Source organism: Rattus rattus, chromosome 9 (assembly GCF_011064425.1).
Source record: "Rattus rattus isolate New Zealand chromosome 9, Rrattus_CSIRO_v1, whole genome shotgun sequence".
Taxonomy (NCBI): Eukaryota; Metazoa; Chordata; class Mammalia; order Rodentia; family Muridae; genus Rattus; species Rattus rattus.
The window spans coordinates 17,268,389-17,296,170 of record NC_046162.1 but is presented as its reverse complement, the minus strand read 5'-3'; the positions used below and the strand labels follow the sequence as shown (position 1 = coordinate 17,296,170).

Below are 27,782 nucleotides of genomic sequence, written 5' to 3'. Positions count from 1 at the left end.
ACGGCCGGGCCGCCGCGGCCACCTTCCCTGCCCGGTGCTGCAGATGTGGCGGAGCGGCCGGGCGCCGGGCGGCCGCGCCAGGGGAGCTCGTGCCCCGTGAGCCTCGCGCCCCGGCCCCCGCCCGCCCCGGCCCTCCCCCTCGCCCGCTCTCCGCTGCCCCACGACCGCCGGAACCCGCAGCCGGAGCCACTCAGCCCGGCAGCCGAGGTAGGAAGCCCCCGGGCGTCGCGCCGGGAGGACGCGGATCGGGCCAGGGACTTGCCTGCTGCGCCGGGCCGCGGAACCCGAGGGTCGCCTCCCCCTCCCGCGTCCGCGCCTCGCTCCGGGCCATTGTGAGCCCTCGCTGAGGCCCCTGCGCTTGCTGGTTTTGCGCGCTCCCTTCCTCGCCGGCTCCCTGGCTGGGTCCTTCTATCACACCGTCTTTTCTCCTTCCTTCCCTCCTTCTGTTTGGGGGCCGATCTGAACTGTGGCCGGGCCCGGGGCGGTCGCAAACTTCAGTGGGGAAGTTGGGCGTCCTCAGTAGGGGTGTTCGGCGAGGTGAGAGGGGGACACCCAAAGCCTGGGCATGAAGTTGTATGGGGCATCTGGCAGCCGCCTTTGCTCACCGGTGAAGCCAGGTTGTTTGGAAGGTGCCCTCTCTTTCTGGGGAAAGTCCCCCTCTTGCTACCCTTAACAAGCCCTGGGAAAGGCAAGGAGGGGGGCGTCCCTTGGTTCAGCACTAGGAGTTGGGAATACTGTTTAGCATTTGGTCCACTCCTGAAGGGTAGATGGAAGCAGGTGAGGGACCTGGCAGGATGGAGAGGAGAGGTGAGTGATTGCATCCTAAGGGTGGGTCTGTAAGAGAGGACGAGGCAGGTGCATCCCCCTCCTACCAGGAAGATGCTCGCACCTCCCCGCAGGCCCCCTGGGATGGGGCTGGAATCCAGGCTGGCACCTGGACGCCTTGGCACACTGCCCTACCCAGTGGGGTATTCAGGCCACAGCAGGGCAGCATGCTGCCTGTCTGCCTATCCAGGAGGGCCCGCCCAACCCAACCAGAGGGTGGCGGGGAAGCACTGGTTGCAGGGAGTTACCCAGCCCTGCCCTGGGGCCTGGGAAGCTGGAAGGGATGCTGGGAGGAGCCCTGGGCCCCCAGCCATCACAGCCCAAGATCTTGGCTCTAGAAGGAATGCTTGACACCAAGGGGGCAGTCAGGCCAGCCAATGGCCCTACTAAGACCTGAACTCCCATGGGTCTTCGTCTGGCCAGGGCTGGGCCCTGCGTCTTGGTCCTCTGTGGCAGGCACCCTGCACAGCTGCCTCCCTGCTGTCCTGGCACCCAGGGAGGAAGGTGGGGCTGAGCCATGGCTAGGGAGACAGCTGCTATCTTAGCTAGCTTTCTGAATCCCCTCAGGGAATGTAAAACTGGCCCCTTCAGTGTGCCCACCTCTCCCCAGGCCCCACTCCGGTGGCACAGTACCACAGCTGTCCCAGCCGAGCCCACACATCCCTCTCTAGTGACCTCAGAGCCCTCTCTCTCCTTTTTTTCTTTCCCTCTGGGCTCGGGCCGGGCCTCTCAGCTGGCCCTGGCTTGCACTGGGGGAGGGGTCTCTGAAGACACCCTTTGCTGAGCTGCAGTGTAGCCCATTTCAGGACCAGTTCCCAGCTTAATATGCCCCTGTCTGCCATCAGTCAAGCAGGAGACAGTGCCAGGCTTTGGTTTCGTGGGGTGGGGAACCCTTGGAAGCAGCCCTGTATCTTCAGTTTTTTCCCCTCCCCCTTCTTTCCGGAGCTACCATTAGTGCTGACCCTCTGACCCCCTATGCCTGCCTGCCCTTCCCTGTCTGTGACCCCTGACCTTTGGTGTTAAATCCCTCCAGCTGGGTCTCTCCGGCCCCAGAGTGACCCTAGCCTAGGCCCCCTGGGGCAACTGCGGGCTCTTGGCTCTCTATGCGGGGACACCTGCCAGCCCTCCCTCCTGGATTGGGGGTGGGTGGGAAGCCAGACAATGAGTCACCCCACTTCCAGGCACTACTGCTTTTGGGGTCAGTGGCCTTTAAGGGACTTGCTGGATCCAGGACACAGTCTGTGTGTAGGACGAATGGGGAAAAAATCTTGGCCAAGATACCCTTTTTTGTGTCTTGGGTTCAAATCTTGGCACAACCATCAGCTTTTGAGTGTTCGTTCCTTGGCCTGGCTTTTCCCCTGTCCAGACCTCAGTTTCCTCATCTGTAAAACCTAGGGTCAGGCAAGGTGAGATTTCTGAGTCCTAAGACCAGGCGGCCTATCGTTGGGGGCAGGGAGAAAGGATATGTCCAACAAAAGCCAACTCTCAATTATCCGTGGGTGGAGTCAGCATGAATGACTGGATGCCACAGACGTCCCAAAACCTCATTTTAAACAATCGTGGAAACCTCGTTCCACAAAGCTTTTGTTTCTGAAAAACTCAGCTGCAAAAGGGTAGTTGTAGCCATTTCTTCTTTAGCCCTCTTTGCTTAGTGGGAGCGCAAGTGAGGGGCTCCAGGGCAGATTGGACACAGGACAAAGGTCTGCCAGGGCCCCTTCTCAGGGCCCGGAGGGAAGGGGAATCTGGACCTCACCTCTGCCTCTCGGCCTCTCCAAGGCTGGCTCAGCCTTGGCCCTGTGTAGTGGGAGGGTCCGCTGGCCACCTAAATTGTTCCAGGTCTGTGTTGGCTTCAGTGTGGAGGGAAGAATGTGTTTTTCCTCACGACATTTTCCCATGCACATTTCCGTCTCCCCAGCTGGACTCTCCTGGAATCTGAATTTCCCACTTATGGGAGAGGGCGGTGCCAGCACTGGGCAGGGTTTGGGGCAATCCCAGGATGAGGGAGGAGAAGGGTAACAGCTGTGGCTGGGGGACCAGATGTTGAGGCTGGGGCCTGCAGTTCTGCTCTTGGGGAGGCATTTGGGGTGTGCAAGTGTGTGCGTGTGCATGTGCTGTGCTCCTGACTTGATTCTCCATCCTCATGTGTCTCTCCAAGATCCACTGAAGGTTCCACATCTCAGGGGAGGCTGAATGGGAAGGAGGAGTGTTTGGGAGTCTTTTACCCAAATGGGGAATTTGGATTCCAGAGGAGAGACTCTGAATCGGGGAAGAGTGAGGGGGCTAAGCCTTTCCCAAGGCTGCCCCTGAATCCCTTCGCTGTTCACCTAAGGTTGTTATTGGAGGCCGTCCTTACATCCTTACTGAGTGGGAGGGCCCTTTCTCTTTTCGAGAATGGTGGGAACCCTATGGCTGCTATAGGTGTGTGCTAAGCAGTGAGGTACCCTCTCTTAGCCGACACAGAGCATTGGGGTTCTCCAGCCTCTGCCTAGAAGCCTCTTCCCTGGGAGCTTTGGAGAAGCCTCACCTGAGTTAGAATCCAAGCACGCAGATGAAAATTCACCTCTCCCGATACCAGAGGCAGGTGATGGGCCAGTGTTTCTTTTAAGTGGCTGCACCGGGCCCCACCCTGGTGAATTCTGACACAAGTGTGGCCAGGTTGGGGACTGAGGTATTTTCAACCAGTACCTCTACGGCTGTTCTCCGGAACAGGACGGAGCCTGCTTGTGCTAGTGGTAAGAAGTGTTTGCAGGGTAGAGCCCGACCGTCTGCCTGCCTCCACCCTCCTCTTCCACCCTAGCAGAGCCATCCCTCCTACTCACTCTGGCTAATAAAAATGGCAGAAGTTCCCACGTGCTTCGAGTTGGGACAGCAATGGAACGGTGTTGAGGGTCAGCACTAGTACCCTCCTGAGGGTCCCTGGGAAAACCCCAACTAACATACATGCCTTCCATGCCTGGCTAACTTGACAAAGGGTGCGTGCATCCTCACCTGAAATTGCCAAACCTGGGACAGAGACTCATTTATCCCAATTTGATAAGTTAGGAAACCGAGGCTAAGAACTGAGAAGGGTCAGTGGGCATGTGGACCTGTGGGGAGGGGCCATGTCAGCCCATCTCTCAGTCTTGACATAGCTAGGGCCTTGTCCTCTGGCAGCTGGGCGCCCTGAGCCCCTTGCTTGCTTTTCTCTTACAGCTGCCTCACCCTGCCTCTCTATGGGAGATGAGGAGTTAGACCTGGCCGTTTGTCCTCCCCATTCCTGCCCTGGGGCTTGGAAGCCCTCCTAAGACGGCCTCTAGAAGCCTCACTTACAGCTGGTTGGCCCCCTGGGAGCCTGGAGATTGAATCTGGGTGACCCTTCTGGCACTGCAGCTGGGTCACCTTCCTCTAGGCGTCTCCAGGCTGGGCAGACAGTCAGACTGTGGCTGCTCATTCCCCATCCCCCAGATTGGAGGGGGAGGTCCTAGTTAGCTGGTGGCTGGGCTGGGAGGGGTGTGAGGGTGGGAATGAGTCTGCTTCAGGAGCAGGGGCTTCCCATCTGCTCCAGATGCCCTTGGTGGGGGATGGGCTAACGGGCTGAGACTCTTCCAGTGCCAGGACTGTCGGGGTGAGTAACAAGGACTCCTCAAGTCCTTTGTCTTGGATGCCTGAGAGCCCAGGTAGAGCCCACCACAGAGGAGTCTGGGGCCTTCCATGAGTGAAATGTAGGTGCCTTAGCAGCTGTCTAGGGGAGGGGACTCACACATAGTCTTGGGTGCCTTCTCCTGTCCTGGCCAAGAGTGGATGGAAACACAGCAAAGCCCCTCGGGAGGAGGCTGGTGAGCCTCCTGTCTCAGCCTCTCAGCCTCAGCTTGGAGCTTGAGGGCAAACAGGCTCTGTCAGACAAGGTCTCTGTGGGCTCACCATGCTCACCCTCCCCTGGAGAGCTCAATAGTGAAAAGGTTTTTGAAGGCTGGTGGGGAAACTGAGGCTCTGAGCGGTTTGGCGACTTGTCCTGTAGTCTCTGGATGGGAAGAGATAGAAGGGAGCTGGCTGGCATTTAGAACTGTCTGGTCCTGACCCATGAAATGCCACTTTAGCCTGGAACCTGACCTATTCCGCTCTTTATTCCCAGCTCTACTGCGTGTCCACGAAGCCTCTGCCCTTTGCCTCCACTGTTCTGGGTCCGACTGGCACACCCCAACCTGCTCGAGCAGGTTCTCTCTCGAACCACACGTCTCAGAGCCCACACTGCCCGCTTATAGAAGCCTCAACCCCCAGCTGTGATGCCCCAACTCTGAGAAGGCTATTGGACCTTTCCTCATCCTGAGTGCAGCTGGGATGACTTACCCTGCTCAGTTCCACAGACCCTGGGCCCTCAGATCTAGGATCAGGTCGGGTCTGGTAGGGCCCCGTCCGATGGACATTTCTCTATGATGAGGCCTCTGGATTTGCTTTGTAGCCCAGAGTGTCCCCACTAAGCAGAAAGGGTGATTGAGGAAAGAGGTGGGGTACAGGCCAGGGTAGGTGGGAGTCCCAGATGAATCTGAGGAGTGAGTCCTTTTGGTCATCCCCACGGAGCAGTAATGGGAATATCCTCTCTCCTCTCTCCAAACCTTGTTCCAGTCTCTACCTGGTCCCAGTGTGTAGGCTCCAAGTGTGTGTCCCAGACAGGAGGGAGAGACCTCGGATGTCACTTTCCAGCTGTAGGGCACCTGCCACCTCATGTGGGTAATAAACACAGCTGAATTCACATATTCACTCACTCAACAAACCAGAGACCAAGACCAAGCGTTCGGGAGAAGTGAAGGTCGGATACAACAGAGCCCTGTGAGGAAACAGGTCTGGGTGTTGTACGGGTCCCTGCTCCCATCCCACTCTAGGGCAGCTCCGTCATTTTACAGCCCAAAGTCTTGCCTCATATCAACTCAAGACACATCCGGTTTTCCAAACCCATAGCTCAGGGTACTCACATCTCTGCTCAGTTCAGTAAGGGAAGAAGAATGAGTATTCTTTGGTCAGCAGGAGCGAAGGGTCTGCTAGTGTGATCTTCCCCCCCCACCCCTACCCGTGTGTGTGCGTGTGTGTGTCTTCATGCTTGTGGGTACATGTGTATGTTGTGTCTGTAGAGGCCAGAAGTTAATCTTTAGTGTCGTTCCTCAGAAACTGTCCACCTTTTTTTTTTTTTTTGAGATAGATCTCTGTCAGATTAGCCTGGGACTCAGCAGGTAGGCCTGGCTGGAGCCCAGTGTTGGCAGTATAAGCACGGGACTTTTGGTTCTGAGGGTTGAGCCCAGGTCCTTATGCTTGCACGGCAAGCATCTTATCACCTGAGCCATCTCTCTAGCTTTGGTCATCTTTTTTCTTCCTTACCGGGCTTGGAGCTGCCCAGGAGCCCTAGTCTCTGCCCACCTCAGGCCTTTCTTCTTATGCCTGGAGAAGGCTTGAGGCTGAAGGTCAGGCAGCAGGACACAGCAAGGGCCGGGCACAGTGAGTGCTTGAGAGTTGGTGACACTGTGGTATTAGTGATGCATTAACCAGGATTTAGACCCAGGGCTGGTATGACGGGCTTTGCACCACTGCGACTGGGCTCGGTGAGTCTCCTGGCCTTGGGATACTGTTCAGGTGGCTCTTGAGGCTGCGGCTGAGATGGTATCTCACAGAAGACACGCGAGACAGAGGAGGGGTTTCGGGGAGATGATCGCTGCAGGAGAACATGGGTAGCTGTCTACTTGATAAGTAAGCCTCAGACTTTTAGGGAGGCAAGGATCTTATGTAAGGAGAGGAGGCTCTGCCCTGGAGGGGCAGTGGCATTCTTCTGTGTACAACACTGTGGCTCCCCAGTCCCTCAGAGAGGCTCTTCCTTTGCTGCCTTGTCCTTTACTGAATGACAGGACTTACTGTAGGCTGTTTCGGGGCCACATCTTTGGTCCTGTGCTGCAACCTTGGGCTCAGGAAGACTGCTTTGGAGAGAGGAGTTGAATCCCCCCACCCCAGACATTGACAATTGACTGTAACTCAGAGATGGGGAGGCTAGCACCTCTTTCCCAGGCGGCAGAGTAAGATGGTCCTTCCAAGGGAGGGATATCATCAGTTTGAGACAGGACCTTACTACGTCGCCCACAGTGGCCTTGGGGACTCACTCTATAGTCCAGAATTTGTAATCCCCCTGTCTCAGCCTCCCAAGTAGCTGGAAATATCAGCAGGTGACACTAGCCCCAGCCCCCAGGTTTGCTTTGCGTCCCCCGTGGCCTTATCAGATCTGCCCCTCCCAAGCCTTAGCAGAGCTATGTGCCCCACTGCTTCTCAGCCTGTGTGACTGAGCGAGCGACCTTCAGGCCCTGTTCCATCTGATTTATCCCGGACCCCAGCAGAGAGCCGGGTGCTGGAATGCATAAATGAAGTGGGAGGGAAGGGCCAAAGTCCAGAGCCTGCCTTCCTCCCCTCCTGTGGAGTTGGCAGGTGTGGTTGTTCTCAGTGGCCTGGTAGGAGAGGGTCACAGGTATGGGGCCTCCTGATGTGTTAATGGACAATGCAGGGCTTGGCTTGGGAAGTGTAGTTTCCTTGCTCTCGGGGACTGGTTGCCCATACTTTGCTCTGCATTGAAGCCAAGGGCTGGCCTCTGCTGGTGTGCACAAGGGTGAAGCACACTCTGCTTGCCCACACTGGCCAGTGCCTGTGCTGGCCTCAGAGCATAGAGCCCCTCCCATCCCCCCCACAGCAGTATAGCAGCTTGATGGGTTGTTTGCCTTCCGGTGTTGGTGTAGCCCTGGCTATCCTAGAACTCTGTAGACCAGGCTGGCCTGGAATTCATAGACATCAGCCTGCCTCTGCCTCCCAGTGCTGGGATTAAAGGTGTATGCCACCACCTCCTGGCTGGGTTTTTGTCTTTTTTGTGACAGACTCTCACGATGTTGCCCACGCTGACCATGAATTTCTGATCCTCCTGCCTCCACTTACCGAGGGTTGGGATTACAGGCCTTTGCCGCCATACCTGGTTTATGCAGTGCCGAGGCTAGAACCTGGAGCCCTGTTTGCTAGGCAAGCTATGGAAAGAGCTGCTTATCCAAAATGGCGGTCCTGCCCCTAACTTCCCACCCCTCCCAGGGATTTCAGTGGCCTTGCCCAGCCCCGTGTCCTTCCCTTCCAGCCCAGCAGGCTGTGTGGGGGCTGCTTGGCCCGTTCGCCTCTGGCTGAGGCCCAGGTGCAGGCTTGCTCATGGCCCCATACACACCAACCCCCAAGCTGGGCAGACAGGAAAATACCAGACATAGTTGTGCAAAGGTGGCTGCAGGCAGGCAGGCAGCAGGAGGTGGGGGCCGGAGAAGGGGGCCCAGAGCCACCAGAACACTTGGAGGCCTCTGGGCCAGACAGACCTTGCAGCCGGAGGGCCACATGTTTCCATGAGTGTTTGTGGGTCAAGGCTCTCAGGGTTCTTGTTAACCCATCCTCCTGGTCTGGGGACGAGGACAGTCCTATGGTGGGGCTGGTGAGGGGTGCAGGAGGAGTAAGCCTACTGGCCTTTAAGCTTCAGCTCTGGAAGACCTTGGTAGACTCACTGTGTAGGTCACCCCAGCCTAGGACAGCAATGAGGACCCTCAGAGCTACCAGTTACTAACATCTCCCATGTGGCAGCCACTAGGCCAAGGCTTGTCCTATAGGATGTCCTGAATGTCTGGGATCATATTGTGGTGCTTGAGTTCCCAATGAGGAAGCTGTCCTGTGGAGGCTAGGAGGGTGACAGGGACCTGTCTGAGACCACACAGCCCAGGCAGGTTACAGATGCTGGCTTTGCTCTATGCACTTGCATTAGCCAAGTTCTCAGCAGGTTGTGTCCTTGGGTGTTGCTCAGTCAGTCCCTGGTGCTCTCTGGCAAAGAAGAGTTCACACCAAGACCGGATGTCCAGCGACATCTGACTTTCTACTGAGGTGATGTGGGCAGGCCAGGTGCCCCGCTTGGGGGCTGGGAGGAGCTACACACACAGTCGTGGCTTTACAGGGAAAGAAAGCCAGCTCAAAGCCTTTCCAATGCAGTGACTCTGGCCCCTTCCCTAGGCCTGGGAGGCTTCTGGCCTCTACGCCCTCTTTCCAGGGCCTCTTTGTACTGTCAGGCTCCTTCCAGAGGGTGCCCTCCCAACTCTGTGGTCACTCCACAGGACAGTCGGGGTCCAAGGCTCTCCAGGCGATACAGGCTAGCCAAAGTTCTGGTCTGGAGTGAGATCTTAATGTTTGTGGGTACATAGGGAGGGCCAGACCTCAGGACTGTTCTTATAGGGTAGGGACTGTAGGAAGGGTGGTGGGATGAATTTTACCAAGTGCTTACTGTGTGTCTGTTCCGTGTGTTGAAAATTACATCCCAACTTAGAGAAGGGGAGAAGGGGGGCAGGGGACATGGCAGGAAGTAGCAGAGTGGGGTTGAGGCTCCATGTGGTTTGATCCCTGTTAGAACCCTGCCTGCTGTCTAATTGAGAAGGGGCCCTGAGAGGACCGATCCCCACCATTGCCCTCCAGTCTCCCTCACTGGGCCGCCAAGGAGGGTGGGGCTCTTGGCCAGGGTAGGGAGCACAGCCAGTTCCCAGGAATGTGGGGTTATGGGCTGTCTTCTTTGGCAGTGTTGCTGCCCTCAGCTCTCCCAGTCTTCTGGTGAGCCCCCAGTCTCCTCGTCGTCCCCCTTAGTGCCTACCCACTGCCTGCCGGGCTCCCTTTCTTGGGTTCTGCACCTAGTTCTCCCTCCATAAACCCTCTGGGTCAGGAGGGGGTAACCAACCTAAGCCAAGCCCAGGGATACAGGAGGGGCTGATAAGTCCCTTGTCTGTTACAGACAAACTGCAACGAATGGACAGGTCATTCTCCTGAGCCTCAGTTTCTGCATCTATAAAGTGGGATGACATGTCACCTGTTGTGACACGTGACAGATGCACCATGGCTTTGGTCTTGCCACCCATGATTGCAGCCTGGGGCAGATACTTCCCCCTAGCCTTCTAGCCTTCAGTTTCCCAGTCTCTAGAACCAGAGAGAGAAAGTGATGGTCCAGGTGGAGACACTCACAGATCAGGGCCTGGCTACTGACAGGTAAAAGGAGACCAGGGGTTTGATTTTAACACGTGTGTGTATGTGTGTGTGTGTGTGCGTGTGTGTGCGTGTGTGTGCGTGTGCGCCTAAGCTGGTTTTGCTTATAGCTCACCAAATGTGCAGTTTCAAGACCCCTGGTGAAATGGGGGTGTTCAACATGTTAGTAATACATAAGGCTGTGGGGTAGGTGGGTAGTGCACCTTTGCTGAGGTCCTTGTACAGGTAGCCCTTCCTCTGTACCCCTTCAGTCTCAAAGCCATCCCTCCTGGCACGGAAGAAAGGATCTCATCCTGCACAGGAATTTGGTCCCCTTCTCTTAGCCTGGTGTCTTTGAAGCTTAGTTTCCCCAAGAGGGAGGGATAGTGGTCCGTACAGGTCTGTAGGGGGTCTGGTGCCCTGAAGGAACTGCAGCTGGGGACCGTCTGCACAGGGTCTGCAGCCGGCGCACAATAGCAGTCATTGTCTTGGCATGGCTGGCTGGAGGCGCCCAGCCCACCCTCAGGGTGACCCCCCGCCCCGGGTTGTGGGAGGGCTGTCCCCACCCCTGCCGCCCCGGTGGTCTCTGTGCCGCCCCCTCTTGTGCTTCCTCCCTCACTGCCGCTTCCTCCAGCTCCCTCAGCTCTAATTAGTTCCTTTTGCAGCTGTAAGAGCCTCAAGGGCTGGCCAGGCACCGGTTGCAGGCTCCCTTCACTGGCCTTTGCAGGTGGGTGTGTCTCAGGACGCATCTAGCTTACCCGGAGTGAGTACTCCAAGGCGTGGCCTTTGGTCCTGGACAGCCCAGGGTGTGAGGTTCTCAGCCATCCAACCAGTAGGAAAACAGGCACTGGTGGTTTCTCCAGCAAGGTTGTCGGGCTGGTGCCCTCTCTACTCCTTGGTACTGCACCTGTGAACACCTCATTGGGAGAGGTGGTGACCTGCCCTTGTGGACCACCATATTCCGGAGACCCGCTGACTGCAGATCTCCTGAACTCTAAGGACAAGCTGCTGGGTTTGGGCAAAGGGGGCGGTCAGGGCCCAACATCATCCTTGTTCAGGCATTTATGTCTGGCTGGTGCTGACCCACCAGCTCTGGAGGGCTGAGCTATAAGGGCAGTTAGCAGAGCAGGGGGACCTGCCTGTCTCCTGCCCCTTTCACCTAGCTCTAGAACAAAGAGCAAAGCTGAGGCCAGACAAGGCTGCTGCTGGCCGGGGATAGGAGTGGGAGAGGACTTTGAGGTTGGCCAAGGTCAGAGCATGAGTGGGGTCATAGGCCGTCTGCTCCCTGGGGGCTGAGGGTAGGAAAACTAGCAGGGCTCTCTGGGGCGTCTCCTTCTTCCTTTCCCAGGAGGGGTGCAGAGCCTGGGCTGGATTCTGGCTTCCAGGAATGAACCCAGGGACAGGAAGTGAAGGGTGTCCCTGGAGACTGGATCTGCTGATGGTGGGGGTGGGCCAGTCATCGGCATGGCATCCCCGTTCCTGCACCAGCCCTAGGTGAACACTGCTGTTCCCTGGAGGTCCTCGGATGACAGACCAGTGGCTCCTCCTAGGCTCCCTCTGGTGGGAGGACATGAGACAGGAGCAGGTGCCAAAGGACACTGCTTGGTTGGCACTGTGACCGAGAGCCAGTGCTTGACTTTCTAGCCAAGGCACCCTGCCAGTGGGCTTCTTTTCTCCATGGTGGGTGTTGGGGGCAGAGAGGCCTGTGGCTTGGGGCCAGAAGAGGGACCAGGCCACCAGCCCTTCCTGGCTCCTGAATTCTTAATCAGCATAAATATTTACTTCCTTCCTCCCCTTCCAGGCTCCCAGCATAGAGGAGCTTCAGGGAGGTTGGACTGGGCCTGTGTCTAAAAATAAACAGAGACAGACAGATAGATAGACAGATCTAACGGCTACAGGTCAGGAAGAGGGCAGCCCTTGCCTAGATAGGAGTAGATGAGCAGGCCTAAGGGCACACATGGGTGTCACCTACCCACCTCCCTGGGTCTGGGACGTTTTTTTTTTTTTTTTCGGAGCTGGGGACCGAACCCAGGGCCTTGCGCTTGCTAGGCAAGTGCTCTACCGCTGAGCTAAATCCCCAACCCCGAGGGTCTGGGACTTTTAAGAGGGCAGTGTTCTCTGCTCACCAGGGTGTCAGTGAGCACCTCTGGTGCAAGCATGGTCTGAGCTGTAACAAGTGCATGTGACAGCTTCAGTGGGGACAAGTTACAGACCCGATCTCGGTCAGGCTTCCTATGCTGAGGGCACAGCCTGTCTTGTGTGCCCAGAGTCCGTGTAGCCACATGTAGTGGGAGCTGGAGGTCCTCACGAGCAGGATTGCAGGCCAAAGGAGGGACCATCCTGTGTGCCTGGGGCCACTGAAGCTTGGAGCTTGTGGGAGGTAAATGGGAAGCAAGTAAGGACCAGGTGGGTGAAGCTGCCCTTAGAGTCTTGGCCTGGAGATAGAGAGGCAAATGAAGGCTGCTCTCTGTGTCGTGCTTCATCCCATATAAGGGCACTAAGTCTCCCAAGCCCCTGAGGACACACTCAATTGCTGCAGGTATTTTCCAGGTAGTAGTTCTTCCTGCCACACCCACTTCATATTAAAAACAGTAGTAGAGCCTCATAGTGTAGGTGTTCAGTATGAAGATTTTCACGGTGTGACAGTCTACGTGAACAAAGGCCAGAGAAATAAGTGGAAGGTTCCTCAAGGGTGGAAGGGTAGGTGTTTGGTGTGGAAGGGCTGGCCCTGTACTGTGAAGATCCCTCAGTTGCACAAGAGGAGAGCCGCGGTATGAATATATAAGCATGTCATCACTGGCCAGTCCCCAGCTGCCCCCTGGTGGCAGTCAAAGCTCACTGGCCCCTGGTGTTCGTCACAGACTCTTCTGCCTTACCTGGGAGGTTCGCCCACTCTCACTCTCAGCCTGCCTGGGACTGCCCCTCAGGCTGCTTTCCTTGGAGGTGACATAATTACCTGCCCTGAACAGGCATATCTGGCACAATGGGTGCTTGATTGGTCATCGCTGGGGAATACTGTGCATCTTGGAGGATGCTTGTTGCTCCTGACCTGCTGTTAGGTCTCTAGACTCAGACCAGCTTCCTAAGCACAATTTCCCATTCCTTCAGAAGTGACAGTGGGGCTTAGCCCGCTAGTCCCTGTCCCTGGGAGATAAAGTCTGGCTGCCCTGCCAGACCGAGTTCTGTGACTGGGGTGGTCTCCAACACTCCTATGATTAAATGGAAACCATACACTTGGCGTGTCCCAGAAGGCCCATAGGGAGTGGCAGTGGAGTCTGTACTGACCCTCCAGGATACCTGTGAGCCAGGCCATCCAGGCTGTCGTCTCTCCTCCTCTGCTACAGAAGTTTCAACAAGCATGGCTGAAGGAGAAACCTAAGGTCACTGCACCACCTCTCCTTCCCCAGGTTCCTGCCTAGACCAGCAGGGTGCCGTCTTCACGCTCCCTCCCACCATGCACTCCTTGGACGAGCCGCTCGACCTAAAGCTGAGCATCACCAAGCTGCGAGCGGCAAGAGAGAAGCGAGAAAGGACACTGGGTGTCCCCCGGCACCATGCTTTGCATCGGGAGCTGGGCCTGGTGGACGACAGCCCCACTCCTGGCTCCCCAGGCTCCCCACCACCAGGTACTTCACCAGTCGGCTGGGGCCTCAGATGAGACTGCTCCAAGGCGTGTCCAAAGGATGGAGCTTAGAGGTTCCAGCCGAGAGCACCGTCTCCATGCCTGTCCATCCATCCTCTTAAGTGGATGAGAGCTGCACAGTTCACACAGCAGGCACATAGAACTAGGTCCGACCAAAGCCTGTGGAAGGATCTGGAAAGAAGTGGGAGGGGGGGTGGGCAAAGCGACAGCGAAAGTTCCAAGACTGTATCTCTGGGCTCTGACGTTATATGTACAGGTGTTTCAACTGGGTGGTGACTGAGGACAGAGCCAGGCAAACGTGTCTTACAGATGCTAGGGTGGAATTCACCTCTGTCTTCCCTTCAGATGAACCTGAGGAACAGTTTTACCGTGTGCTTGAGGTAGAAGAGTCAGCTCATGCAGTGTGAATATTTCAATAAATCTCGTGCAGGGTCCGTTCCCGCCTTATACTATCTATGATCCCAGGTGAAAGACACACACACAGCCTGTATGTTTTAACGCGCCTTAAGCAGCAGCACAGTAGCAGGGCCCACCCTCCACGCTGTTAGAATCCCCCTCCCACCCAGAACTCCGAGTTACTACTTACTAATTTCTGTGTTCCATCTTGGCTGCTCTTGACCCCACGGAGCTGCCCTCTGGGCTATGTTCTCTCTGCCCCTTTACATGGCGGCTCTGCTCCTCCTCCTTCCACGGCCTCTCTCCTCTCCTGCACACCTCCTAAGGTGTGGCAGCTTCCCCCTCATGGTCCCAAGTCCAGGAAACCTGAATCCCACCTCTCTCCTCCCCAGCTACTGGCTGCTGGCATCTTTATTATTAAAAAGAATTAGCCGTGGTTAGGTTCCTAGAAGTTATGTGCAGAGCCTCTCATGCAAACAGTTTTGGGGGACCCAAATTACCATTTGAATATAAGCAGCTACAAGACCATCCTGGTTTTCCCATTTTATAGAAGGGAACATGGAGGCAGAATATTGTAGGGAGTAGGGTAGTCTTGTGTTTCAGTTCCAGTTCTACTGTTTATCCTGTGTGCCAGGTAAGTCTGATCTGTAAGATGAGTATTTACAACTTTCCTTTGTTGCTACTGTTGAGGTGATCTGTGTAGTGTAGGCTGCCTCAGCCTCGAGTCCTGTAATTACAGGCATAAACCACCGTGGCATAAAATCACTTTCCTGTTTGTGGAAGCCATCTCTGTGACTGTGCTTGCTGTTCCTTGGATGTCTGAGGTCCCAGAGTACTTGAAGATGGCGATAGGGATGGCGGTGGTGGGACGTGGTCCACCGAGATGCTGGCTAGCTTCTCTGAAACATGGTCTTCTTTCAGGTTTCCTGCTGAACCCCAAATTCCCTGAGAAGCTGGATGGACGCTTTTCTGCAGCTCCCTTGGTGGACCTCAGCTTGTCACCACCATCTGGACTGGACTCCCCCAATGGCAGCAGCTCCCTGTCCCCTGAGCGCCAAGGCAACGGGGACCTGCCTCCACTGCCTACTGCTGTGGTGAGGAGGGGAAGGCTCTAGAGAGGGCTACTTGACCAGTGCTACCAGACTAGGTGGTTTAAAACAAGAGAAGGGAATTCTCAACTCTACAAGCGATGAAGTAAAGATGGCGAGAGGGCCAGGCTCCCTAGAAGACTCCGGGGGAAGTTCGTCCCTTGCTGTTGTAGATTCTGGAAGCCTGATCCTTAGCGTTCATCCCCAGGCTGGTAGCTGCACCCTTGTCTCTGCCTGCATCTTCAGCTGGCCCTCCCCCTGTGTGTGTCTGTGTTCAGACCTCGCTCCTCTGTCATAGAGATGTGAGAGGATCACCTTACTCCAGAAGGACCTCACCGTACCTGATCACCCAGGACAAACTGTTTCCAACAAGCTATATGTGGACGCCATGAATCAGGACTTCTGTTCATGTTGTGGGCTGATACCTTTTTTTTTTTTTTTTTTTTAGGCAGGGTCTCTACATAGCCTTGGAACTCATTCTGTAGACTAGGCTAGCCTTTCAAGCACTAGGATTTAAAGGCGTGTGATGTATTGATATAATAATTTTATACTCTATTGATAATAACTTAAGGCCATATTGATATAATTTAACACTGTCCACAGGAGGGCAAAAATGAGGGCAATGCAGGGGGTCTCCAGTAGAGCACACTAACCAGCTCTTACCCTTACTCTAGGATTTCCAGCCACTTCGCTATTTGGATGGTGTCCCCAGCTCCTTCCAGTTCTTCTTGCCCCTGGGTTCTGGTGGGGCCCTGCACCTACCTGCCTCCTCCTTCCTTACTCCCCCCAAGGACAAGTGCCTCTCACCAGAGCTGCCCCTGGCCAAGCAGCTGGTGTGTCGATGGGCCAAGGTGAGTCAGGGCTGGGAAGAGTGGTCGGGGCTGGGCCAGCACCCTGCTTGGGCTCAGAACCCTGCCTGGCCCACAGTGTAACCAGCTCTTCGAGCTCCTCCAAGACCTGGTTGATCACGTCAATGACCATCATGTCAAGCCGGAACAGGATGCTCGGTACTGCTGTCATTGGGAGGGCTGTGCCCGCCATGGTCGTGGCTTCAATGCCAGGTGAGGGAGCAGGGTGAGGGCAGGAAGGGAGGGGCTGGGTACCCACTGAGCTGAGTGTGCCCCCCGGGCCCTTCCTGGAGCAGGTACAAGATGCTCATCCACATCCGGACTCATACCAACGAGAAGCCACACCGATGCCCCACCTGTAACAAGAGCTTCTCCCGCCTGGAAAACCTGAAGATCCACAACCGCTCCCACACAGGTAAGCCTCCCACACAGGTAAGCCTCCCACACAGGTAAGCCTCCTCTCACGGAGGGGCAGGGGACTGCAGGGAGAGACTGGAAAGAGAAACAAATCTCACTGTTCACGCCCTGCTCCCCTTGTTTGAGACAGGGTCTCTTGTAGCTCAGACTGGCTTCTAACTCTTCCTGCCTTCATTCTCAAGTGTTGTGATTACAGGTGTGGCTTTCACATCACCTTGATGTCACTTGCTAGGGGCCACAGCTTACAAGGACAGGGTCATCTGACACCGATACCACCGTAGGGCAGGCGGACTCGGTCTGCTGCTCCTCATTGTGCCCTGAGCCCCACAGAACCACACGCATCACCCTAAGTTACTAACTATTACATTAAAAGGAGGAAAGCCAGGTGTAGTGGCAGGTAGCACTCAGTATTTAATCTCAGTATTTGGGAGTCAGAGGCAGGAGGATCTCTGTGAATTCAAGGCCTGCCTGGTCTAGATAGCAAGTTCAAGGCCAGCCAGAATTATATAGTGAGACTGTCTCAAACAAACAAACAAACAAACAAACAAACAAAAAAGTAGTATGAAATAGGTGAAATTAATTATAACTATGTGTTCTATGAAACCCAGTACATAAATATGCATGTGTATGTGTACATGTACACACACACACACACACACACACACACACACACACACACACACACATATTTTAAAAATGCCAACAAACCTGGGCATGGTGATGAATGTCGGTGATGAATGTCTGTACTCCCAAATAATTGGGAACTTGAGGCAGGAGGATCACTTGAGCTCAGGAGTTCAAGGCCATCTTGGAGCACACAGTGACACCCCATCTCAAAAACAGAAAAGCAAACAATGACCAAGACAACACATCACAGCAGTGGAATGCCTCCTTTCATCCACGTCTTTGAAATCTAGTATACGTCAGCCTCACAGACCGGCTCCGTTTCAAAGGCTGAGTGGCTACAGGTGGCCCCTGTCCTGCCCTGCATAAGTGACACTGTGATCTACGCCATGCATGGTGGTGCACACTTTAATCCCAGCACTCAAGAGGCAGGCAGGCAGATTTCGAGTTTAAGGCTATTATGTTCTACAGATCTGGTTCTAGGATAGCCAGGTCTACACAGAAAACTGAGCCATTCTGAGTAAGCCCACAAGAAAGAGCATAGCAGCAGTTAGCACCTACCAGGAGCCAGGCCTGCATGGGCACACACTTCATGGACAGGCTCTGCCCAGCAACGTTCACAGGCTCTATGCAAAGGACCTGAAGGTGCCCAACAAGGCGGCCCACGCACAGCTACAGCTTCCTCAGGTTGAGTTCTGCCTGCTGCCCTTAATTGGGTCGGCCTCATGCCAGGTGCTGTGATCATCTCCCAACTCAGTCAGATTGCTTCTGGAGCTCTGGGCCTGGGAGAGGCAAGGGGATAGGTGGAAGATCTGGCATTTGCACATACTCAATGCCACCCACCCTTACAGGTGAGAAGCCCTACGTCTGCCCCTATGAGGGCTGCAACAAGCGTTACTCCAACTCGAGTGACCGCTTCAAGCACACCCGTACCCACTACGTCGACAAACCCTACTACTGCAAGATGCCGGGCTGTCACAAGCGCTACACGGACCCCAGTTCACTGCGCAAACACATCAAAGCTCACGGCCACTTTGTGTCCCATGAACAGCAGGAGCTCCTGCAGCTGCGCCCACCCCCTAAACCACCACTGCCCACCCCTGACAGTGGCTCCTATGTCAGTGGGGCTCAGATCATCATCCCAAACCCTGCTGCCCTTTTTGGAGGCCCCAGTCTGCCTGGCCTGCCCTTACCTCTGGCCCCTGGCCCCCTTGACCTCAGTGCCCTGGCCTGTGGCAATGGTGGAGGCGGGGGTGGGGGTATGGGCCCTGGGCTGCCAGGATCTGTTCTGCCCCTCAATCTGGCCAAGAACCCACTGTTGCCCTCACCCTTTGGGGCTGGTGGACTAGGCCTGCCTGTGGTCTCTCTCCTGGGTGGCTCTGCTGGTAGCAAGGCTGAGGGGGAGAAGGGTCGTGGGTCAGTGCCTGCCAGGGTCCTGGGCCTGGAAGACCACAAGACCTCCCTGGAAAGGACGGAGCGCAGCCGCTCCCGGCCAAGCCCTGATGGACTCCCTTTGCTACCAGGCACTGTGCTGGACCTGTCCACAGGCAACTCAGCAGCCAGCAGTCCAGAGGCGTTAACTCCTGGCTGGGTGGTCATCCCACCAGGGTCTGTGCTGCTCAAACCAGCTGTGGTAAACTGAAACTGGGCTACCCATCTACCAGCTGTGACAGTCCAGCCACCTACTGTGGGCTCATCCCTGACGAACAGAAACTCTTCTGCGAAATAGCAATAATATCCTACTGCCCCAGGGCCACGCTGCAGCCCCAGACAAGCTGGGTGGCAAGGTGGCAAGGATGGTGCTAGAAGGTCTTTGCTGGCCTCCTGGCTCCAGAGTGAGGACCTGGCTTGGACTCGCTGTCCAAGAAGAGCCTTCCTCTTGGGTGCTAAGGCCTCGCTCACTTCCACTTCCCTAGTCCATAGTCTGGGTGAGGCCTTCCTCTGCCTGTCCTCCCAGGACCTCCCAGTCCTGCCTCTTGCTCTGGTGCATTCCTCTCCATGACCAGCCTGACTGGGCAGGTTTCCATTCCTCCCTGCCTTACCTACTTGTCAACTAGGGAGCCCCCAGTGATCATAGATAGGCTCATGCTTGGGAATTCCTTAGACCCCTTTCCCTCTGGTCCACCTTCTAGAGGGAGAGCAAGACAGACACAGGCTGCCTTTCCCCACCTGCTGCTATGACAAGGTGCTTCCCTGCTTGCTTAGCAGAGAAGCCTGCTCTGCCAGCGCTTCTCTTTCCTGCCAGAATTAGCACTGCCAAAGGGTTGGCAATACTTTCCAAAGAGGAGGGTAGCTAGCTGACCACTCAACCTTCTCCTTGGGAATGTGCAAGCAGGTTCAAAGGATCACTGTACTGACCTGATCCGGCTTGGCTTAGGCAGTGTTACTCTGCAGCAGCTTGTAAGGCATCAGTCTATACCGGGTGGGCTATCAGGCTTGGGAAGCAGCTACAGGTTCGGGGGCTACAAGTCATGGGGCCAGGGAAGGAAGCCTCATTGGAAAGCACTGACTGAAGCCCCTGGGCGTTAAGGGAGGCTAGGCAGCCAAGCACAGCATTAGGAAAACCAGCTCTTTGCTGGGGAAAAGCTGACTGGAGAGAGGCCTAGACATGGAGCAGGGTTCTTTCCAGCTGAGCCTTTTCTTGGTGCTGCCTCTCTTGCCCGTGAACTCTGCCCAAGCCAGCTACCCCAGGGTGTGTGCTGTGCAGAATAGGGTCCAGCACTTGCTTGGGGCTAGAACAAGCCAAGGACATTGGAAGACTATGTGCTCTACAGCTCCAAAAGGTTAGCTGCCCCAGCTTGGGCCTCTTGCTGTCCCCTGTACTATACTTGCAGTGGCTAAGCCCCTCATCTCTCATCTGTAGAACAAAAGAGCTGCTGGGGTCATAGTGGGTTCCTTGGCTCTGTGGCTCCTCTGAGCAGCTCTGCCTAGTCTTTTTCTCAGACTGCCCTTCTGTTTTAGAAGGGTCACCCTGACCTGCCTGACTGCTGGTCTTAGGACCCCAGCCCTGACGGGCTCGGCTGTGCTGGCTCTACCCCTTGAAGGGGCTGTGAGCATGTGAAGGAGCTGGTCTCCTACCTTTGGGTCTGCCTAGGATCCAAGCAACCTCCTGGCTCTGTTAGGGCCCTAGGCCTTACGTCCCTGGCTGGGGGATTGGGTTTGAGACTCAAGCCCAAGAGCAGAGGAACAGAGCACTGGAACATTAGCTCAGCATGTGATTCAGTGATAGACCAGGCCTGGAAGGGCCAGCTGGTCTACCTATCAGTTCGTTGCACATTCCAGGATTCAGTATTTTAACAGGTTCTAAGTGCCTTTCTATTGTAGCTTATGGTTTTCCTCCTTTTGGCTCCATTGCTGTTAGCATAGAGTTTAAAAAAAAAAAGAGAGATAAGCTAATGACTATAACAATATATTCCTCCATGTGAGAGGAAGTTTATACAAACAATAAAGTGAGTTGCAAAGATGGTTTTTGTATAGTACATGTGCCAGGAGCTGGGACATCTGTTCATGCCTGGTTGCTGGTGTCTTCACTCGAGCGCCTGAAGGCCTGGCCTGGGGCTTTCACCTCAGCCTGCCACAGCTACCTTCATTGCGAAGCTGTGACCAGAAGGCCTCCCATCTGGGACTAGAAGGGTAGGTAGTAAAGGACGAGTGGATACAGGTTATTCTGAAGTACGCATCACAAGGTTCAGCCCTTCGTCTGTCGCTGCCTGCTGGTTGACACCTTGGTCCAAAGCAAGAGGCTGGCCAAAACTTTCCAGCTACGTACAAACATTCAGACCAATCTACTGAACAATATCCAATCCCAGCTGGAAGTCCTGGGGAAGGCAGGGGCAGACCCTTTGGTTTCCTCAGGACTGTGGCAGGACATAGAGGTGGGGACAAGTATGTGGCTGTTCACCAACATTCCACCCACAAGGCTGTCAAAGGCTGCTTACTCTTGACTCCGTCACAGCCCAAAGCAGGCAGTGTATGAGCAAATCTCAAACAGGAGCATACACAGTGGAGAAACACGAAAAGACATTTATTACTAGGCTATAAATTATGAGGCAATGGGTGGGTGTGGAGAGCCCAGCAGTCACGTTTTGGGCGTCTGCCCTTTCTGTCTTCCTGGGCTTGTATTCGGAGTTCCTCATCTAGGCGTTCCTTTGCACGGACAACCTGAGGAGGAGGGAGATCAGGCTCTGACAGTCTGCTTTTTGCCTGAGTGGAGGACTCCCCACTGGAGGACAGTGGACTCACATGATCAAAGCAGCTTTGGCAGCACCCCCAGGTAGGAAGGGAAGCATGGGGCACCCTTCCGCAGACAGTTAAACACTCACCTTTGACTGCAGGTAGAAAGAGCCACCCACGGACTTATCATTCACCTTAAACAGGTGTTCATAATTCTGCAGGGAGATGAGACAGTGCACATTAGTCTCTGGGTGAGACATCAGGCTGACGACAAGAGAAGTTCATGACAAAGGATACGAGAGGGACAGGTAAGCATGCAGGGATGGCGCAGCTGCTACAGCTAGCTGCCATGGCTCTAGTTGTTCTGCCTAGGGCTTTTCAAGCTCCCACACTTGCCTTCTGCCTGCCAGCGGACCACCACCCCATCACAGACAGGGGCCTCACCTTCTGCACCTCCTCAGGGCTCAGCTTAGAGATGTTGAGAATCTGCTGGGCTTCCTGGAGGCTGAGGCCAGAGAGATTGGATGCAGCTGCAGACTGGTGCCCAGCACGGCCTCGAGCATCAGCGGCCGCCTGGCTTGCTGTAGATACACGGGTGACTGCTTAGCCCTTTTGGTGGCCCAGAGCTCCCCCAAGCCTTCTAAGTGACATGAAAGGAACAATTTGGGGTTGGGGATTTAGCTCAGTGGTAGAGCGCTTGCCCTAGCAAGCACAAGGCCCTGGGTTCGGTCCCCAGCTCCAAAAAAAAAAAAAAAAGAAAAAAAAAAAAAAAAAAAAAAAAGAAAGGAACAATTTGCTCAGGAGTGGCAAGCACTCCACACTGGATGACAGGATAAGGCCAAACTGTGCTTTAGGCCCCAGTCTGTAGACTATAAGATGACTGCCCTCCTTCCTTCCCCTGCTCCTTTCCCAGAGGCCTAGCAGATGTGGGGCTTTAGGTGGGGCTGGAGTGAAGCCACAGGCAGGGAAGGAGCCATAGCCAGTGTGAAAAGCCTCCACAATGGTCGACTGCCCCTGGTGACAGGATGAAGTTGTAACTTTGCAGCCAGTTAGTCTGTGTTGGGATTACTCAGCTCTCCTTGAAGGCAGCCAGATGTGACTCTTATTTTATTTACCAAAATGGACTGCCAAAGGGCTGTTCACCTTGGACACTCTAGCCAGACCTAATGGAACTTCTCCTGTACACAGGGATCTCTCAAAGTCTGGCACTGCCTCCTACCATGGGAAAGTGCTCCAGGCCACCCAAGCCACAGAACTCTACCCAAAGAGATCCCTTCATTCACCAGACACAACACACGGGAAATCTAAACTGGATAAGGGTTCCCAAGCATACTTGGATAGAGGCTTACCTGCAAACTCCTGCCTCAGGGCCCTGGCAAAGGCTCTGCCCACCACCTGCACACCCATCACAATGATCTGGGCCAGGTACTTGGCCTGCGGGCAAGAGAAGCACCATGTAGCTGGCCCCTGAGCAGGGTCTGTGGACTCTGCTCAACTCCTTTCCTTGGCTGCTCCTCCTCACACTGGAGCTCCCAGAGGCCTTCAGGAGAAGGATGTAGGGGATGAAGACACTAATTCTGGAAAGAAACTTTGGCTGGAGAACCAGCATACAGAACAGTCCAGACTGCCACCAGTTTAGTCCGAGGTCACTGGTGGCTCTTCTGTACTTTTGAAATGGTCTGGCCCAGCTTTTACATCATTACCAGAGAAAACATCCATCCTAACTCTCCCAAGACGATTCAGGTCCTGACTTGGAATCTGTCCACAAATACACCAACAACGTTCACTAGCGGTCTGGGCGTGGTGCCGCATGCCTATGACCCTACTCTCAGGGAGGCTGAGGCAGACTGAGTGACCATGAGCCTGATTTCGCAGTCAAACCTTGTCCAACAAGGGCCAAGAAGATGACGGTTCCACAGTTAAACATGCTTGCTCATGCAGCCATTAAGGACCAGAGTTCAGATCCCAGTATCTGCAAGAAGCCAGGTATGGTCTTGCCCTGTGTTACCCACACATTGAGTAGGGTGAAAGCAAGAGGACCATTGGCGTTTCCAGGCTAATACCTAGGCAAAAATGTTCCAGTTCAGAGAGAAATCCTGCCTCAAAGGAAAAAGGTAGACAGTAGTAAAAAGGACACCTGACACCACTGTGCATGCATGTATGCATATACACACTATACAAAGGGGTGGGGAGAGCTAAGGGTCTACTTAGAACACTGCTCAAAACAGAATAGTTTACACAGGAATTCAGATAACAGTAAGGTAGGAACCCAGCAACTGGCAGAATACAGTCATTTTTTAAGCTACTGGATTCACAGGCCTATTCAGTTACTTCAGCTTTCGACAAAGACGAATTTGCATGGGACTCTATTCCTGCTCTCAGAGCTGTACATCCACTGTCCAAGCATGGCAACTCTTGCAAGGCAAGGCTACCCAGGCCCCAATACTATGTAAATCAAAGTCACCCGAAGGCCCTGGGAAGTCTGAGACTTGATGGGCAGCAGCTAAGGAATAATCAGGAATGGGGTGGAGGCTCTGGAGGAAGATGGCATTTCTCCTAGGCTGGGTCGGAAGGCGCAGGTAGAGCCACAGCAGAGAGCCAAAAGTGAAGCAGGTAGGTCTAGGATCAGACACCCTGGGAGCATCCTAGGCTGGAAAACCACAGAAGGGAGGATGGGTTAATCGAAGACCATTAAGATTTTATTGTGAAACAAATGATTTGTAGACAGCATTCATAAAACTGGATCCCAAGGGGGTGGGGGTGGAGGTGGAGATGGAGATGGTTAAGAGCTCTGACTGCTCTTCCAGAGGTCCTGAGTTCAATTCCCAGCAATCACGTGGTGGCTCACACCCATCTGTAATGGGATCCAGTACCCTCTTCTGGTGTGTGAAGACAGCTACAGTGTACTCACATACATAAATTTTTTTTTTAAAAGTTACACCTGGATTAAAAAACAGGACTGTGAAGTGATCTAAGGGGCATGCAGAGGACTCTTAGAAAATGCTCACTGCAAGCTAGCAGTGCTCACACAGTGCAGCTCAAAGACTGCACCTTCTGCCTAGTGCTTTCCTGTGGCTCATTTTCTCAGTCAACAACTTGATTAAGCCTGTGTATCAGGCACTGTGTCAGACACATTCTAGTGCCTCTGCCATTCAATCCCAACAGTTTAAGAGATTTACTGGAACTAGGGAGAGGGGTGGGATAGTTGAAGGCCTATTAACCCATAGCACCTTACTCCAAAGGATAACATGGTGGCCTAGCATCAGGAACTCAGACCCCAGAATTCACCTTTGTGGCTTCAAGGCCCTGTCCTTTAGCAAGCAGATATAATTATGGGTCATTAGGGAACCCTCACAGCAGGTTGGAATTTCATAAGCCCTACCTTCCATACGAGAAAGCATGGCCCAGAGAAGACCCTTCTGTGATCAAAGGCAGGCACGAGGTTAACCAGCGGTAGCATGAAACAGGAGCAAAAAGGTGCTTGCTGATTGGAGAGCTCACCTGACTAGTGCCTTGCTCACTTAGAGTCACTGCCAAGTAGGACAGGAAGCTCTGAGATGGAATTCAGCTTCTGACTGGCCCTAGAGGGCTCCCTTGACCTATAAAACCTCAGGAGATCTCACATCACACAGCGAGCCTGCCTTTTTTGTTGCCACACATCCATAACATGGCCCTTGGAAGCAATGGTGTGCTTTTTTGCTAAGGTCCATGACCATTGTTAATGACATTAAGAACTGAGGCTGGCCAGCATCATAGCGCACGACTTTAATCCCAGCACTGTGGAACCAAAGGCAGGTGGGTCTCTCAGTCCAAGAACAGCCCCTGGTCTACATAGCAAGCTCTAGGGTGGCCAGAGCTATATAATAATTCAGAAAGGTCTCTATGTAGAAAAACAAAAACATCAAAACAGACTATGACTGAAGAGTCCCCACCCCACCCCCATACACATCAAGCCAAAGGCCTAGAAGCTATAGGGGAGGCAAAATGCCTGCCATGGTTCACCCCACCTGGGATTTGCAGAGCTACCCGTGTTTCTGCAGAGGTGTTCTCTGGGTGGTTGACAGCATTTATGCAGTCCATCCTTGGGATTATCTCCTGTACCATCCCAGCCTTCCTACCCTGGGCAAATACTCAAACCCTAAGTACCTCAGTTTTCTGACAGCACATTGATGTTTAGCACAGAGCCTAAATGACACAGCAGGTGAGCAGCAGGTATTGCTTTTCTGTTTTTTTTTTTTTTTTTTTTGTTTTTTTTTTTTTTTTCGGAGCTGGGGACCGAACCCAGGGCCTTGCACTTGCTAGGCAAGTACTCTACCACTGAGCTAAATCCCCAACCCTAGGTATTGCTTTTCGTGTATTACTCTGCTTTCATAAGTTTCTCAGTGGCCAGGCAGGGCTAGCCTGGTGGTCCATGCCTTAATCCCAGTACTCGGGAGGCAGAGGTGGGAGGATAGTCACAAGGTCAAAGTCAAAATTCCAGGTTAGCAAGGGTTATATAGGGAGACTCCATTTGTTTAAAAAAAAGCAAGTGGACTACCAGGTAAGTAGAATCCTAGAGTCAGAGCTCAACAGCTTTGCTCCCAAACCAGACCCTGCTAATGGTCTGGCAGTCGTGACACTTTACTCACAGCTGAAGGTTTCCCAGGGTGTAGAGTTCTACCAGCTACTGCCCACTCCAAGGGTATTCAAACAGCCATGACTAAGACCCCTCCCTCTCCGAAGGCCTCCAAACAACTCACCAACCAGCCTGCCAGTTCACCTAGTGGGCAACTTCAGGCCAAGCAGTAGCTGAGGGTAGGTGACGTAGCCTCAGGACGCCAACCCCAAAACCTGCCATTAGCAACACTACTGGGGGGCAGTGGACCGTGCCATCAGACAGCACAGCTGGTAAGGTAGGAGCAAAGTTCTAAACCCTGATAAACTCATAAGTGAGAACAACGGCAGGAGTTCAAACTAGCTGCCGATCGGATTCCTGTCCTGGAGCACCTGACCAGAACACCCCACTGAGAGGACCATGACAACCAGTCCTGTAGAATAGAGTTCTCCTGCTAATGAGGTATCTAGGGCCCCAAGTGTTAGCCAATGAGCTTCTTTCCCTGGGCTTCCCTTCTTACACAGGGTACTTAGTCTCTGGCTCATCCTGAGTAAATCGTATGCATCTTAACCCGCCATGAATAAAGCAGTTTGGACGAGTAGAAATTGTCCCCTTCGTCAAGGACCATGCTGGGGAGGGAAGCCTTCGTCATACACACTCTTGCAGAAGCTCCCTCAGCACTCCTGGCACTACTCTGAGCTAAACTGGATTCCCCACGCCCCAGGTCTCATCACAGGCCCTGTTCTCAACTCTTGGAGGTTCCCAGTGGTGTCTGGGTCACAGGAGTTTGAGAACCACAGCCATCATCCCAGCCCCTGCTGTTTATCACCCGGAGAAACATGGGCTGGGACTCCCATCTTAGACTGCATTTCACCTCCCCTGAGCGGTGTGGTGGTGTCCCGAGAGCCTGTCACCCCAGCGTCAAGAAGTAAAGCGAGATAGCAGCCCTGAGTTTCGCCTCCCCAAGCATCACTCTGATGCCCCAGCGGCAAGGTGGAAATGCAGAACAACACACTACCTTTCCCAACTGAGAAGCAATAAGGCACAAAAGACCTCAACAAGGTTGGTGGTCAGGGCCCCAGACTGATGCTTAAGTCATGGAAGTGCATTAGGAGGGTCCCAGCTTTCGGGTTTGTGTACAGTGTTCCTCCAGTGCACAGTGGCAGGCCCTACAAATAGTTACTGGTGTCACAGCTACACAGGAGGAAGGTCAGGACTACACTGGCGTTTATGACAGTGTTTCTGGGTCCCTAACAGCAGGTACAGAATCCACATTTCAAAGAGCATGACTGTCCATGAACCAACACTTTAATCAAGTCGCTCTTAGCTCTGTTATGCCAAAGCTACAGTCTCACGCAGTCCACTCCGCAGGCAGGGTTTCTGTGGGTCTCCAATGCTGAGGAGAGGCCCTGGAGGTTCTCTGGCGGTTGCTCGGTGCTCCAGAGCTGCCTACAAATTCAGCTCAGCTTCAGCTTGGCACTGATCCCTCCCACCTCTGACTCACTGCCCTGACTTCCTTCATCATGAATGTCCTCCTTCCTATCTAGATACCTTCAAAGACTCAACACTGCCAAGGACTGGTGGTAGTGGCACGCACCTATATCCAGCACTTGGGAGACTGACGCAGGAGGATCTCTAGAGTTTGAGGCCAGCCTGAGTCACGAAGCACGACAGTGCCCCAAACCAAAACCTGCAACATTGAGTAAGATTTGGCAAAATAGGGGTTGGGGATTTAGCTCAGTGGTAGAGCGCTTGCCTAGCAAGCGCAAGGCCCTGGGTTCGGTCCCCAGCTCCGAAAAAAAAGAACCAAAAAAAAAAAAGATTTGGCAAAATACGCTATAATCTGACTCCCAGGTTAAATCTCCCAGGCTCCTCCACCCCACACCTTCCGACTGTACTTTCTTTTCCTCTTTTGGAGATAGTACTGGGCAAGCATTGTAACACTGAGCTCTACCCTCAGCCTTCTGTACTGAAGTGCACAGGCTGCCCAAGAACTCGCAAATTCCTGATCTTCCTGCCCCAGCCTTTCAAGTGCTGGGTTTACAAGTGTAAGCCACCATGAGCAACTGAGGTTTAAGTTGAAGGTTGAAAGTGGAGAATGCATGGTAAGGACCCAGCTCCACGAGGAATCAACAAAGCTCCTCACTGAA

The 27,782-nt window shown here is 54.1% G+C and overlaps 2 protein-coding genes across 3 annotated transcripts in view; one reads left to right on the top strand and one right to left on the bottom strand.

The window, feature by feature from the left end:
* Positions 1-50: 50 nt before the first annotated feature.
* On the top strand, positions 51-20,329 carry Glis2 (GLIS family zinc finger 2). The gene is made up of 7 exons (XM_032913348.1): positions 51-207; positions 13,257-13,475; positions 14,810-14,982; positions 15,651-15,827; positions 15,904-16,037; positions 16,121-16,239; positions 17,717-20,329. The coding sequence occupies exons 2-7, from the start codon at positions 13,304-13,306 to the stop codon at positions 18,505-18,507; spliced, it is 1,566 nt and encodes a 521-aa protein (XP_032769239.1). The 5' UTR covers positions 51-207; positions 13,257-13,303; the 3' UTR covers positions 18,508-20,329.
* Positions 20,330-20,868: 539 nt separating this feature from the next.
* LOC116908584 (coronin-7) overlaps positions 20,869-27,782 on the bottom strand; it is a 65,793-nt gene continuing 58,879 nt past the window's right edge. For both annotated transcript variants that reach the window (XM_032911801.1, XM_032911800.1), the window contains 4 exons: positions 22,388-22,472; positions 21,483-21,619; positions 21,188-21,253; positions 20,869-21,026 (listed from right to left, as the gene is read on the bottom strand). In XM_032911801.1, the coding sequence (XP_032767692.1) occupies positions 20,901-21,026; positions 21,188-21,253; positions 21,483-21,619; positions 22,388-22,472 (414 nt within the window). In that variant the 3' untranslated portion in view covers positions 20,869-20,900. The remainder of the gene's footprint in view (positions 21,027-21,187; positions 21,254-21,482; positions 21,620-22,387; positions 22,473-27,782) is intronic.

Excerpts from the sequence above, each read along its gene's own strand:
- Glis2 (XM_032913348.1), top strand. The coding sequence starts at position 13,304 with ATGCACTCCTTGGACGAGCCGCTCGACCTAAAGCTGAGCATCACCAAG. Across the intron at positions 14,983-15,650 it reads CTCCACTGCCTACTGCTGTG|GATTTCCAGCCACTTCGCTA; the intron begins GTGAGGAGGGGA and ends CCCTTACTCTAG. Across the intron at positions 16,038-16,120 it reads GGTCGTGGCTTCAATGCCAG|GTACAAGATGCTCATCCACA; the intron begins GTGAGGGAGCAG and ends TTCCTGGAGCAG.